General features: G+C 38.1%; 1 protein-coding gene across 3 annotated transcripts in view; it reads right to left on the reverse strand.

The window, feature by feature from the left end:
• CTNNA3 (catenin alpha 3) overlaps positions 1-16,169 on the reverse strand; it is a 1,399,627-nt gene that overhangs the window by 108,193 nt on the left and 1,275,265 nt on the right. For all 3 annotated transcript variants that reach the window (XM_080687956.1, XM_080687955.1, XM_080687954.1), the window contains exon 15: positions 10,164-10,345. In XM_080687956.1, coding sequence (XP_080544082.1) covers positions 10,164-10,345 — 182 coding nt within the window. The remainder of the gene's footprint in view (positions 1-10,163; positions 10,346-16,169) is intronic.

Genomic DNA, 16,169 nt, shown 5'->3' on the forward strand with positions numbered 1-16,169 from the left:
ATGAAGAAAGTGATGGGTAAAGGGGTGATATGGAAATTATTACATATATGTAAGGAGAAGGATGTGGCATAGAAACATTAGAAATAAGTCACTTAAAAAAAGGAGAGGAAAAATGTTGAAAGGAGAAATAGGAGAAAGGTAAAAAAACATGAAGAAAATTAGTGGGTGGAAAATAGGGCTATTAGAGGACAGATGCAAGAAGCAGATTCTGGAAAGCAAAGGAAAAAAACTGACAAGGATAATCTAATATGTTGAGGCCAGGGAAATAGAAGGAAAGAAATCAGAAAGTGTGTTGATAAGTGATCAGCATGGAAAATAGCAACATAAACTAGCCATCTTGGTAGTATAAGGAAAAATGAGAGAGGCCACAATAAATAAAAGAAGAGAAATGATTTAATGACAATACTAAGGAAAGGACATTTAAGGAAACACTTCCCTACACACACACACACACACACACACACACACACACACACACACACACTAAGAAATTATGACTTTAAAGCATATTAGAGATAGATTTTTTAAAGAACTGAAACATTTTCTTATGTTAGAATATGGAATTTGCTAAAAACAGTAAAAGTATTTATTTTTATTAAAAATAATGAACAATTATTGAACCCAAAGCCAGCAACTCTACTGGCAACAAGGTCATTAGAGAGTACTATAAAGCTACTCATGCCTTTTTAAGGTTACTTTTTCTGCATAGTTATGTTAAATAAGTCTTGCTCTCATCAATAGCAACTGTGATTCAGTATCTGTCCTTAGATGTAACAAATGAGACAGATTTGAAATAGAAAATGTTCTTTTCCATCATTGCACTGAAAGACTACCAGTCCCCACTGGCATCTTAAGAGTTGCTTCATTATACCAGGAGAAAATCGAAGAGAAGCACCACGGGCCGATGTCCGGAAAGCTGTCAGAGCAGGCGACATTATGTGAAGTGACTCACCCTGACATCTCTTGGTATTCCATTACAAATCTGAGAGGCTGTGTTTTCGCCTGTGGGTTGCAATAGCCTCAGGTACCCAGATACTATCCATGTTCTTCAGTAGAGGTCAGCCAATATTCATTGTTAAACACCAGTCAGACACATGGCAGACCGCCGGCAAACTGACATCTGCAATGCTTGAATCTGCTCTTTCTACTCTGTTTTGTAGGAGGTAGATCTAAAGTGGTATCATGATGCTAGTTATAGTTACGTATATTGTGCCTAAAATGTAACAGGACTACTTTCTTTTAATACTGTAGTGCTTGCTTTATAATCTCATTCTTCATCCAGAAAAATGAAGAATGCACCAAACTAAATTTTATACCAGTTCAAAACAACAACTCTTCAATATTTGTCTACTTTGAAATTTGTTAGAAATGCCTACCTGTGTAGCTAATATCTCCTCCTCATTTCAAGCAATGCAGGATATAACTTACTCCTCTCTCTACATAATCCATATTACCTAAACCGTATTCCATCCTCTGTCTCTCTGTCTCTTTCTTTCTTGTTAATCCTCACCCAAGGATATTTTTCCCCATTGATTATTTTCTAGAAAGAGTGGGAGGGAGGGAGGGAGAGGGAGAGAGGGAGAGGGAGAGAGAGAGAGAGACAGAGAAACATCGACGTGAGACACACACATTGATTGGTTGCCTTCCACATGCACCCAGACCAGGGCTGGGGATCAAACCTGCAACCCAGGTATGTACCCTTGACTGGGAATTGAACCTGAGGACCCCCTTACCCCTCTGTGCAGGGTGACGCTCTAATCACTTAGCAAAACCAACCAGGGCATGTCTGGCTCTCTTTTAATCCTATATAATAAAAGCCTAATATGCTAAGTGTCTGGTTGTCTGGTCGTCCGTTCAACCAATCAAAGTGTAATATGCTAATGATATGCTAAGGCTGCTCAACCACTTGCTATGACATGCACTGACCACCAGGTGGCAGACAGTTGACCAGTCGACCAGTCACTATGACGTACACTGACCACCCGGGGGCAGATGCTCCAAACAGTATGTTAGCTTGCTGCTGAGGTTGGGCTGATCAGGACTGAGCGTGATGGGCCCTGGAGCCCTCCCATGGTCCCTCCCTGGCTGGCAAACTTCCCGCATCCCTCCGCACCCCCCAATCGTGCATTGGTGAGGTCCCTTGGTCTGGCCTGTATCCTCTCACAATCTGGAACCCCTCGGGGGATGTAGGAGAGCCGATTTCGGCCTGATCCCGCAGGCCAGGCTGAGAGACCTCACTGGTGCACGAATTTGTGCACTGGGCATCTAGTATTATATAACCACGAATTAGTATCCATGATGTCTGATCCATGCCATTTTACAGACAATATATTCCCAACCTTTCTCTGCCATCAGCTGTTGACTACATACTGTGTCATCCCCCGACCTTGCATTATGTGAGTGTGCCCCATGCTCTCTTTGTTTTGTGGGTGTGTGTGAAATTCTGTAAGGAATTTAAAATTCCACACCAACTCTTTCCTAGGCTTTTTGTCCTGCCTATTCACATTTTTAAAAGAAGTTAAAGTCATTTGAAAGTAACAGTCACCATTTATTATGTCCTTCTGTTAGCATAGTTAGCTAATTATTAATGGGAAAGGAAGCAAGGGGGGCCTCAGGCATTGTTGAAGATATTTAGCTGGCAAGCAGAGGCCTGTTTGCTTCCCCAGAACGCTACAGCTTCACACCACAGGAACAGCAGCATTGTCCCTCCACTGGGATGACCTCCCCTCCCTTCTCCACTCTGTACTGGATTGGGGTGGGGGTGGGAGCAGCAGGACATGCACAGTAAAAGCCAAAACAGTGCAGGGGAGGTGCTTACCATAGAGGCCTGTCTGTCTAAACTGGGAAGGGGATTATTCATCAGGGATGGAGCCCAATGCAAGCCCATGGAATCTTGGGAAGTTAAGTGGTTATTTTGAGAAACATCCTAAGGTACTTATAACTCAAGGAGAACAGACTGCTCAGGCTCCAAAGGACTATAAAGCAGAAATCCATTGGCACTATTTACTTGAAAAATAATTCCCCATTTAGCTTGAGTAAATATTTAAACCAAAAAGTCAAAACATCTATGAAATAACTTACATGAGGTCACAATATGTTGATGGACTTTAAAAACATTTTCTAGGTTCCAAATAGTTACAATAAATTATTTTGAAGTTCATTTGAATAACTTCCCCACATATGTGGGTAAATTATTATAAACAAAAATATTTTAATGTTCAAAGGACAAAAGAAAATATTTAATGTTTTAATGCCTGCAAATCATTTTCTTTACATTTATTTATATTTTCAGATGAAATTTGATTGAACCCTTTCCTGAAGTATTTGTTCACTTTACCAGCAGGACTTAAGGACATGTTCTTTGCAGACAATGATGGGATTTTGTAGCACAGGGGATTTTTCTAAGGAAGACTTAGAGTTCAGTTCTCCCTTCTAAAACATTTAATTGCCAAGAATATAAAATTCTAATAAATAAAACTCTAAATATGTTGGCCTCCACAATAATGGAATTGCGATCGTTCTTTCTTTTATATGTTTCTTTTGTTATCATAGATGAAAATATTTGAATGCAATAAAAATTACATGAATTAGCATTTGTGATATAAATCTCATGTTTACAGTAAAAATGGAGTATAACAAAGTAAACATAAACATTTGAAAGCAGAGAATAAGCTTCCATGAAGAATGTAAAATCACCAGTCACTCTGCCATTATGAGCAAAGGATGGCAGCCTAATGTTTTAAGTGTTATAATAACTACAATGATAATGATAATTAATATCTATATAGTTGCATCTGACTGACCAGTGCCTATTTTGGCAAGACCAGCAGAAAGGAACTGGCTAATGAGTCTGTGATAGCCACCGTAGGGCACTGAGATCAATTCCTACCCACAATCAGGGGATGTGGCTACACAAGGTGAATATCAAAGATGGCCTTCAAGGTGGGCACTTATTCCAAGTGAAGGGTGGAACAGGTAGAGGCAAATATCTGTAATCAAGGTAGAGTGTTTAGTAGAACCCAAAGACCTAGAGAAAGTAAGAGAGAAGTTTATCTAGAGAGAGAACCACCCTACCCCAGATTGAACAAGACTTAAGCAACTACATACAAGAGTAGCAAGAATTTAGTATCTTTCTGAAGCTCACTTCCGATAACATCACCTGGTATAAACACACACCTGATCAAAAGAAAAGAATGAGTGAAATTCACAATCTGAAGCCCAAGCGAAGGGCAGAAGGTGGCTGTGGTTGGATTGAGGCAGGGTTGCGATTTTGTGTGTCATGTGGTCACAAGAGACAAAGAGATCAAGATTTTTATGAGAGAGCGGTTACAGTATAGGCCAAGTGGTACAGGCTGTATAAGAAAGGAAAGGCAGAATGAAATGACTAAATAAATTGGGGGGTGGGGGGGTATGAAAGGATCTGAGATTAGAGAAAATGATGAGATTAAAGATAAGGCAATAAAATTTTTGGAAATGAGAGAGACACAGAGTGGAAATTTAAGATATTAAGTGGGGAAAAAATTTTAGAATACATTAATCAAAGTACTGTAGAAAAGAAAATAAACTGCACTAATTAAAGGTTCTTGAAGCACAGTGGGAATGAGACTGATAAAATTACTTATATTCACAAGGGTCTATCTATTGAGACATTGCACTTTTTTGAAAACCAGTAAATTTTAAATTCATTGGACTATTGGTTTAGGATATAGATTATCACAGATAGCTTTTTTTCCTATAAGAGTATTTTGTTTTTAAGTATAAAAATAAATATTGTTTATACAATTATGGATCCATCACTATTCCAAAAAAGTGATTATCAGTTACATTTTTGAGAGACTGAATATGCAAATGGACAATGGCCAGCATAAATATGACAGTAGAACTTTGACCCACAACTTCTGCAGCAACTACCTTAAGAAATTAAACCACAGCTTCTGTAGCAACTGGCCCAGAATTGTCAGGACTTGGACAACAGCAGCCAGCCTACCTACATTTGCCTTTGCTTTAAATTCAGCAACAATCAGAGAAAGCACAATATGTTCCCCAAACCAATCACATAAGTTGCCCTGCTTCTAGTTAGCCCACCTGCATCTTTCCTATGTCCACAAACTCCAATCCAAGATGCCTCAAGTCTTCATTTTCATTCCCCCTCCCCGCCCCCCATTTGGAAGCGTTTCCTCTTCCCTGCCTGCCTTTGAGTCTCCACCAAAAGCAAATGATGGTAGCTAATGCCATAGCCTCTGTATGTTCTCATTTGGGGTGGGGGTGTCTTTGTTTATTCTTACATTTCTAATAGTTTAGTCTCCTGTGCACTAAGAAAATGCAAATTTTAATTCTGTCCATTTGCCACTTGGAAATTGGCAAAACCTTTTCACCCAATTCTCTCCTACATTCACTACAGATATTAAAGCGCTAGATTTCAGGAAAGAGGGTCTGTGCTCTCACTCTCAGGTTTACTAAAAAAATACTAAGAAGTAAATAATTTTTACCAATTACTCATCACATCAGAATGATTGGCAGTCAGAATTATTCTCCTTTATGTTAAAGCAGTGCTGAATAATTGTTTCCAGTGATTCAAAACTCTCACAACATAAACAAGTGGATTCCTTACAGAGAGAATATTCATGGGAGAGGCAATAAGAGCTTATAATAACCCTAACACACAGTCCAAGAAGAAAAACAAAGCCATCATGGTAATGCACAGAAAACTAATTCTTCCTCCTGGTATTGTATTTATTTCAAATATAAAACGAATGCCTTCTTAAAGCTAAAATTGAATAGCCAGAAATGTTTTTTCAAAATCTTAAATGATCCACATACCTCCTATTTTATATTTTCAATCATCTTTCTAGATATTTATGTGTATATTTAATATAAATGAGAAACAGAATTCATAGCTTTATGAAGTAAAACAAAAATTAAATTTATCTGTCTTTATAGCTTAAATCATAAGATATAAGGTTGCTTTTTTATTATTGGATTAATGATTTATTCTGATTGGGGAAGGTAAAGTGGAAGGACCTGCACACCACAGAGTTGAGTAAGACTTTAAAAAGCCCCTGTGTGAACACCACATTCTTTGGCATGACAGAACCTTGCTTCATTCTCCCAGCACAGAAGGCGCACATTCTACAGAGCGGAGCAAGGAAAGGTTATTTATTTTAAAGGAAGTTCACAATGAAAATTAATTAAACCCTGACCATAACTGCAAATGTCAAAATACAAATTTCCTCCAGTGACTATTTTTTAACCACTAGGGTAAAATGAAAAAAAAAAAAAGAAACTGTTCAATATTTATTATTCTCTTGGCTGTGTGAGCTAAGCCATTTAAATGGCCATTGTTGTTAACACATTATATTAGAATATAAACATTTCATCTCAAAAAAAGTAAAACAAGCCATGTGCAAAGAGATTTCATATTTAAGGAAAAAGGGTTGTGACTCAGAGAACACAGGAATTTTTATGCATCTCAGCAATGCTTCCGAAAGGCTTTAATTCAGAAGCCCTCGTTGAATAGAGACAAGGTGAGCTTCTACCCCTCCCTCTACTCATTTTTCTAGTCCATCGCTCAGAATTGTATCTTAGAAAAGAAAGGTGGGGCGAAAAGCTTTCGTAAACACAAGCCCATGTCCAGTGAAGGTATGCAAAAGGCGAGGGCAAACAAAGGGACCCCCAGCAAATCTTAAATCCTTCAAGCCTGATTTCTAGAAAATACCAGGCATTGAAGAAAAGAACCTCTGAGTTTCAGTGTGATAAGGTGACATAGTTTATGTGACTGTATGGATGGCCCTTCGCCAAGACAAAATCATGTTTAAGACACTAACTTCCGACTTTTCTGCCCTAGAATGAATGCACACAGTGGTAGCGACAGAGAGGCCTCACTCTATTTGTAATTGTGCACAAACAACCACAGAAAACCTGCGCCAGGCCGCCAGTTTAGGCTCAGTGGCGTACTACATGGTCAGTGTGCCAAGGGGCATAACCCCTGGCTCAGAATGGCTACACGTTTACAGAAGTAATTTTCCCAGCCCCGGATATAGTACTTCTTAGAAATGTATCAAATTTCTATTAGCCAGACTTTCCAAAGTCTATTTAATGATGTGGGTCTCCCAACTGTGGCTAGAGTCCCCTAGGTTGAATCTCTGCCAGTAGTGTCATCCAAACCTTCCTGTCATTCTTCCAGACTCTCATTCCTAGAATTCTTTGGTTTCCATCATATCACCCTCATGACCACAATTGTTGAATAGTTCCCTACTTCTTATTTCTTAAAAAACTGTACATTTTCTAAGTCTTTTTTTTTATAGTCTATCACTTCCTTCATGCCTCTCTTAACTTCTTCCTGTATTTATATAATTTTCTATGCCCCCCCCCCCACCTCCTGGCCTCCACCTTTGTGGGTTTTCTCATGTATACCATCTCATTCCACAATCTAATTTCCATATCTCAATTACAATCTAATACAAACTTCACTCGCTCATATTTTTGTTCTCTGCTTACTCTGCCCTCCACTGATACTCTCTCTCTTCTGAAATCCTAATGTGCTTACAGCTGTAAGTGTACAGTGCATTACATAATTATTGTCATTTCTAATGTATCTGTTTTCCCCTTGGGGAAAATACTGGGTCTTCTTTGTTTAACACTAAGGTAAAGACTTCTAATAAAATGAGTAGGTACCCAGATTCTGAGGTTGGAACAACTCCAGTTGGAAGTCATTTCATTTGTGTGCCCTTGAACAATTTACCTGACCTCTATGAATCTCACTTTCTTTAACAGTAAAATGGACAATACAATAATCAATCAAAACATCCTGAAAATAAAATGAGAAAACATAAATTCATCATAGTGTAGAACATAGTAAGCTTTCATCAAACTTTACCATGTTAAGCCTCTTATTAATAACTAGAGGCCCGGTGCATGAAATTCATGCATGGGCGGTGGGGGGTGGGTGTGTCCCTCAGCCCAGTCAGCATCCTCTCCAATCTGGGACATCCCTCTCACAATCCAGGAATGCTGGCTCCCAACCACTCACCTGCCTGCCTTCCTGATTGCTCCTAACTGCTTCTGTCTGCCAGCCTGATCACCCCCTAACCACTACCCTGCCAACCTGATTGATGTCTAACTGCTCCCCTGCCAGCCCGATTGCCCCTAACTGCCCTCCCCTGCCAGCCTGGTCACCCCTAACTTCCCTCCCTTGCCAGCCTGGTCGCCCCTAACTGCCCTCCCCTGCCGGCCTGGTTGCCCCCAACTGCCCTCCCCTGCTTGCCTAGTTGCCCCCAACTGCCCTCCCCTACTGGCCTGGTCACCCCCAACTGCCCTTCCCTGCTGGCCTAGTTGCCCCCAACTGCCCTCCCCTGTAGGCCTGGTCCCCCCCAATTGCCCTCCCCTGCAGGACTGGTTCCCCCCCCCAAGTGCCCCCCCCTGCAGACCTAATTGCCCACAACTGCCCTCCCCTGCCGGCCATCTTGTGGTGGCCATCTTGTATCCACATGGGGGTGGCCATCTTGTGTGTTGGAGTGATGGTCAATTTGCATATTACCTCTTTAGTATATAGGATGAAATAGCCCAGCCTGTGTGGCTCCGTGGTTGAGAGCTAACCCATGAGCCAGGAGGTCACGGTTTAATTCCCGGTCAGGGCACATGCCTGGGTTGTGGGCTCAACCCCCAGTAGGGGGCATGCAGGAGGCAGCCAATGGATGATTGTCTCTCATCATTGATGTTTCTCTCTCCCTCTCCCTTCCTCTCTCTAAAATCAATAAAAATATATTTAAAATAATAATTTAATAGCAGTAAAATAAAATGAGAAAAAATAGAGCATTCAGTGACACTTTGGAAATGATAATTTACTATTTATTCTTTTTTTAAATTTATAGCTATTTAAAATCTATATGAGGGACAGAGAGTGTAGTACAGTGATTGACTACTTGTTGATAAATACTGCAGGGCCAGCTATGACCCCATTCTCAGAAGGCCCATTACAAACACGGTAAAATACCTGTACTGATATAAAACAGCTAAATTTAATCCTCAGAAAAACATTGTAGTCACTGAGAAAACTCTTGAAAAGAATTGGGAATAAAAAAGAAATAAAAAATTTCATTCATTTTAAAATAATTGAAAATTTATCACAATTTATATGAACTTAAATTAAACTGAATCAGGATTTAGTTCAAGCACAAAAGATTATCAAGGTCCAAAATTCAATTTTGCTACTCTGCCTTTACTGCTATTTGAACATACAATATTCCTATTCTGTGGATGCCTTTGGCAGTGACACCTATAGATTGTGAGAATGTCGGGCTGTTTAACTTTGCAAAACATTAAATGTGTCTATTTTCCAATAAGATATCACTTTGTGGGGTTGTGAATCCTCTTCTAACACCCAAGTTACAGCTTATGACACCCTTGATGGCACTGACTCTCCTTTCCAAAGTAATTTCATCATCTGTTTCCAAAAAACATTAATTTCTTTGGTAGGGTGGAAGATGCAGAGCAAGAAAAACTTTACTGAAATCTGTATCCTCACCACCCTGCTGGTGGCATATCTGTACCCTTCCATCATCCTAACCTCATTTCCCTTCTTTCCCAGTCTGAACCCAGTTATTTCCATATATATAGGGATTATATATATATCCCTAGTAGTTTCAATTTTCTTATCCCCTTGAATTCTGCTGCAAATCTATTTTTATCACATTCATACACACAACCTATAATGCCTTATGTATATCATTGTTATTGTATTAAAACATATCTAATTGCTGTTTCTGTAGCAAAAGGTTTCACTAATTTTGATTATATATAACTCAATATAACTAAAATTATGTACCTATGGAAATCAGCCATTCAGATAGCTCTGACAGAGATCATAATTTGATTTACCAATTTCTTTGTAAAAGTAATATGCTCATATAATACACGGAGAAGATTCCTAAGGTAGGAGAGTATAAAGTGGATTTTAAAATTATTCATTGACAGTTTATAAGAAAATGCCATGTTTACCAACATCTCTAGAATGACACTCCTACAACTTTCTAATTGTATATTATTTGATTGTTCCCTACCACTTGTATTTTAGCACCTGACACTCAAAGAATCTTGAGGTTTTACTAATGCAACAAATATTTCAAACCATTATAAGTATTGCACATCATTTCCTACATAATTACCTGGTGAAGTCTGTCATCTCCATCATGATCATACACATCTTCTTGGCCAGAACAATAATATCATTGCTTGTATCATCCCATATTTCAATCTCAGCATCCAGCTTACTCTTCACTTTCTTGAAATCAGCAACTTGCTCAGCAATCTTTTCCTTCTCTGCCTCAGGCAGTTGAGTCATCTTAGCCTAAAACATATGATAATTAGATTTGTAATTATTTCATTATGTCAAAAAAGATTTTAGGAAGAATTGGTCATTAAAGAATGTTCATTAAATTTGTTCATTTTAAAACTGACATGTCATACTTTTTTGGTTCAGAATTCTTCTTTAAAATTTTAATTTATTGAGGAAAAACTAAGATGGCAGAATAGGTAAACACCTAAACTGCTGCCTCGCACAACAATTTCAAAACTACAACTAAAAGACAAAACGAACATCATCCAGAACCACAGGAAGGCTGGCTGAGTGGAAATTCTACAACTAGAAGGAAAGAGAAAAGCACACTGAGACTCAGAGGAGCTGCAGGAGGCAAAGGTACTGAGATGCATGGGCGGAGAGGACCGGCATCTGAGTGCACAGCTGGCTTTCTCAAGTGGAAGGGAGACAAAAGCTCCCGACTGCGCTAAACTCCAGTTCCGGGCGAGACTCTGGGGACCCAGACTCATATGGGGTGAAACTGGACTGTCAGGAAAGAGAAAAGCACACTGAGACTCAGAGGAACTGCAGAAGGCAGAGGTACAAAGGCGCGCACGCTGAGAGGGCAGGCAACTGAGTACGTGGATGGCTTTCTCAAGCGGGAGGGAGACAAAAGCTCCCAACTGCACTGAACTCCAGTTCCAGGCAAGACTCTGGGGACCCAGACTCATTTGGGGAGAAACTGGACTATCTGACAGCGGGCGGAACTCAAGGGCGGCTTTCTCTCAGAGGTGCTTGCAGCAATTACCGTGGGACACTGAGACCCAGGGGCCTCTTAGGGCAGGGCTGACAGGAAGCCATTGCTGTCTTCTCCGCCCTGAGACTCTGCCCCATCCAAGCTGAGCACAGAGGCTCTTGCAAGTCTTGTCTCATAAGGGTGTCTCCAGCACAGAAGTTCTCCCAGCATAGACACAGCTGATCCTCACAGCCAATTGGCCTGGAGGTCAATTCCTCCCAGTGATACCAACAACAATCAAGGCTTAACTACAACTAAACTGTGCACACAGCCCACAAAAAGGTTCACCAAGAGTGTCCACCACAGGTAACTGGGGAGGCTGAGCCATTGGGCCCTATAGGACACCTAGCACACAAAGCCATTATATCAACTCAGGGAAGCAGCCAAAATACGGAGACAAAGAAACAGATCACAAATGAAAGAAATGGAGGAAAGCAAACTACTGGATATAGAGTTCAAAACCACGGTTATAAGGTTTTTCAAGAATTTTCTAGAAAAGCCTGATAAATTTAGCGAGACCCTTGAGGATATGATAAAGGATCAACTAGAAATTTAAGCATACATTGACTGAAATAAAAAATATCATACAGAGATCTAACAGCAGACTAGAGGATTGCAAGAATCAAGTCAAAGATTTGAAATACAAAGAAGCAAAAAACAACCAGAAAAGCAAAAAGAAAGAAGAATCCAAAAATTTGAAGATAGTGTAAGGAGCCTCTGGGACAACCTCAAGCGTACCAACATCCCAATTATGGGGGTGCCAGAAGAAGAGAGAGAGCAAGGTATTGAAAACCTATTTGAAGAAATAATGACGGAAAACTTCCCCCACCCAGTGAAAGACATAGACTTACAAATCCAGGAAGCACAGAGAACCCCAAACAAAAGGAATCCAAAGAGGACCACACCAAGACACATCATAATTAAAATGCCAAGAGCAAAAGACAAAGAGAGAATATTAAAAGCAGAAAGAGAAAAAATAGTTATTTACCTATAAGGGAGCACCCATACAACTGTCAGCTGATTTCTCAACAGAAACTATGCAGGCCAGAAGGGAGTGGCAAGAAATATTCAAAGTGATGAACAGCAAGAACCTACAACCAAGATTACTCTACCCAGCAAAGCTATAATCTGAACTGAAGGTCAGATAAAGAGCTTCACAGATAAGAAAAAGCTAAAGGAGTTCATCACCGCCAAACCAGTATTATATGAAATGCTGAAAGGTATTCTTTAAGAAGAGGAAGAAGAAGAAAAAGGTAAAGATAAAAAATTATGAACAACAAATACATACCTACCAACAAGTAAATCTAAAAACAAGTGAATAAAAAATCTGATGAACAGAATAAACTGGTGAATATAATAGAATCAGGGGCATAGAATGGGAGTGGACTGACAATTCTCAGGGGGAAAGGGGTGTCGGGGGTGCGGGAAGAGACTGGACAAAAATCGTACACCTATGGATGAGGACAGTTGAGGGGGGGTAAGGGCAGAGGGTGGGGTGGGAACTGGGTGGAGGGGAGCTATGGGGGAAAAAGAGGAACAATTGTAATAATCTGAACAATAAATATTTATTAAATTAAAAAGAAATTTATTGACTTGAGAGAGAGAAGAGAGAAACATCAATTTGTTTTTCCACATATTTATGCATTCATGCATTTCACTGGTTGATTCTTCTTTATGTCCTGACCAGGAATCAAACCAGCAACCCTGGCCTATCAAGACGATATTCTAAGCAACTGAAATACCAAGCCAGGGATGCTAAAAGTCATATAATCAAAACCTTTTAGGTTTAATTTTTTATATGAAAAGGATATTGAATTATAATTTTTTGCTCTAGAACTACAATGTTTAATTTGAGAATAACAATGTATAATGTTGTGTCTGATAGTTTAAAATATACTCCTTAATATAAATGTCAAACTTCTCAAATATCTAACATTAAATATTTAAATTAACACCAACTTATGTAAGCATTGCTTAGTTGAAAACCATATAGCCCTGGCCAGGGGGCTCAGTTAGTTGATGCATCATCCCATACACCAAAAGGTTGCCAGTTCGATTCCCATTCAGGGCAAATACCCAGGTTGCAGGTTCAATCTCTGGTTGGGGTGCATAGGGGAGGCAACCAATTAATGTTTTTCTCTCACATCGATGTTTCTCTGATCTCTCTCTCTCTCTTCATCCTCCAAAAAGTAGAAATATAACAAAATTTATCTTGAAATGAGATTATGTCTATGTATATAGTCAGATTCTTACACAAATACTAACTATATATTGTTAAACAATTAACAATATACATTTATAAATCATGTATATTAAAAAGCATCTCTCTCTATATATAAAATCATAAGAATGTATGCATGTATATTTTGTGCACATAAGCCCATTCGGGTTTATATGTGCATACAAATTATTTTGGAAGAATAGTAAAATGCTATCAGCACGGTTTATTAATACAGCCCTCCCTAATTAATGTTCTGAATTTTGAGGTGCTATTCTCCCATGCACAGTAAACTTAATATGATGGAATAGAATCAATTATTTGGATATGCTGTATTTTGAACAGTATGCAACTTGCGTCATCCACTTGCAATTTAAAATGTGGGATAGGTAGAAAACCATCTGCATCCCTAAACTACCATACAGCCTTAGTCCCTGGGATCTATAACTTTTTGTTAAGTTAATAAAAAGTTGAAGGAAAAGTAATTTGATAATATCAGTACCATACAATTCCATGTGGCAATCTATGCAAAGAAATTTTCAAAAAATAATCCATAAATATTGTAATAGTAGAATCAGTCCATAGGTATGAGAGGTAAGTGGAATTTATTTATTGATTATTCACATAGAATATGTGATGTCTACTATGCCTGTTTATTTCCAGATGCTATTCTATGGGACACGTACATATGGGGAAATAAGAAGAGATCATTTCAAAAGGGCTTTGAAATATTCTGGATACCAGGTTTAGAATACTGAACACTTTATTGACTCAATACTGCACAGGGCAAAAAAAAAAATGCTTCAATATATGAATGAAGAATTTACAAGAATGGTAAATGAAAAATCCAACCAAAAATACAATTAAAAACCTAATATAAAATATCTGTCATTTATTATCTATTCATTATAAATCTAACTCAGGGTCTAAAATAACTATAAAGTTACTATAGTTATTTATAAAGGGTATCTATACAATCTCAGGATTAATTATCCATGCTTAAATTTTAACCTATTAAATAAAATAAACTACAAGGCTTTCTGATTAAAAGTTGCTTTTAAATTCCTTAGTATACTGCTTGAATGCTCAATAAATGATAGCTATTTCCAATTCAGTAAGAAAATTATCAAAATATACTTACCTATGTAGCACTTAAAATTTGCTTTTGTTTCATTTTTATTTTATTTGAAGAATTAAACTGTGAGACTAGGTTTTTAATTGATGAGCTTATACAGGAGACTGCCTTAGGATCAAAAAATAGTTCATATTTTCCTTCCTTGGGAAATGGGGTCTATAAGATATGTTACATGAAGAGCAACTTTTCCTGCTACTGGCATATGGCAGGGTATGCAAATGAACAACTCATGTATGTTTGAAATCAATAGCATGCAAGCACATTCAGTAAATTATAAGCAATCAATACATTAAACTAGCTTGACGACAGAAATGAATTTTCTCCATCTTCACCGCAGGTCATTATCATTATCTCCATTTTCATAAAACTGTTTTTAAACTTTGAAATAATAATAGCTATAGGTAGATTCAATTGGGGCCTTTTTTTTTTATAGTCTTTACCTCAGAGATAATAAATCCATGACCCTGGATCTAATAAATAATTTTGAAATGCACACTGGTATATCATGAACAATTATTCACTATCCTCATAATAAAGCTAAAACTATTAAAAAAGTGATCTGATTAAGTGTATTTCTAGTTCTATTCCTTGGAAAGCCACTGATTTCCAATGTGGCCTTGAAGAAGTCACTTACCCGTCTTCTCTGAGTTTCCCTAGACACAAAAGTAACAATAGTGGCAGCTGCCACCCAATGCGAGGAGGGAACAATTTCCATTATTGGGTAACATTGACACTGACCTTGTCATGAACAGGAAAGTCATCAATTGCACTAGGTTTCCTTAATAACATCTCAATTTACATGGTGAATTACAACTGGCAGATGTTTACTTTTGACAAGATAAGGGCCAAAGTTGGGCAATAGTTTACAAAATTAAAAGTACTAGTAAATTCTGACTCTCACAGAAGGAACAACAATAAGCATGAACTTAATGACTGACACCTTTACTGAAGTTTTCAGTGCTTCTATGAATGATTTGTTGTATGCTATCAATCAATTTCAATAATTATGAAAATTTCAAAACAGCACTTAAGAGAATATTTATAATTTAGGAATTGAGGGTGAAAGTTCCTTATTGGGTTATTTTATGCAGTATAAGCAAAGAAACTGAAGTACAAAGGTTTAGATCAATCAGGCAAGTGGACTATCCAATATTATGACTACCTGGCTATATGTCTCAGTTCCTGCTCAAATCTATAAGTAGAACTCTGGCTAAACCTAAGGCTTTTTGAATTACTGCCATTTAAATGAGATTATATTGTATGTCCATTGATTTTTGGTGTTTTTTGCCAAAGACAATGAAAACAGATAATGTTTATATATATGCCAACCACTCCTCTATGCAATTTACAGCTATTTAAACTTTAATCTTCATAGCAACTCTGTGAGGTAAGGATATTATTATCCTAAATTTATAGATTATGAAACTGAGTCTCCAAAGTTTAAGTTATCTTTTCAAGAGTATAGTGTTAGTATACACTATGCTCATGGATCAGAAGAATTAATATTGTTAAAATGTCCATATTACCCAAAGCAATATTCAGATTCAATGCAATCCCTATCAAAAGACCAATTGAATTTTTCATAGAACCAGAACCAATATCCTAAACTTATATGAACTCAAACAGTCAAAGCAATCTTAAGAAGAACAAAGCTGGAGTTATTAAACTCACAGACTTCAAACTATACTACAGAACTACAGTAATGCAGTGTGGTACTGGCCAAAAC

Source organism: Plecotus auritus (genome assembly GCF_963455305.1).
Source record: "Plecotus auritus genome assembly, chromosome: 9".
Classification (NCBI taxonomy): domain Eukaryota; kingdom Metazoa; phylum Chordata; class Mammalia; order Chiroptera; family Vespertilionidae; genus Plecotus; species Plecotus auritus.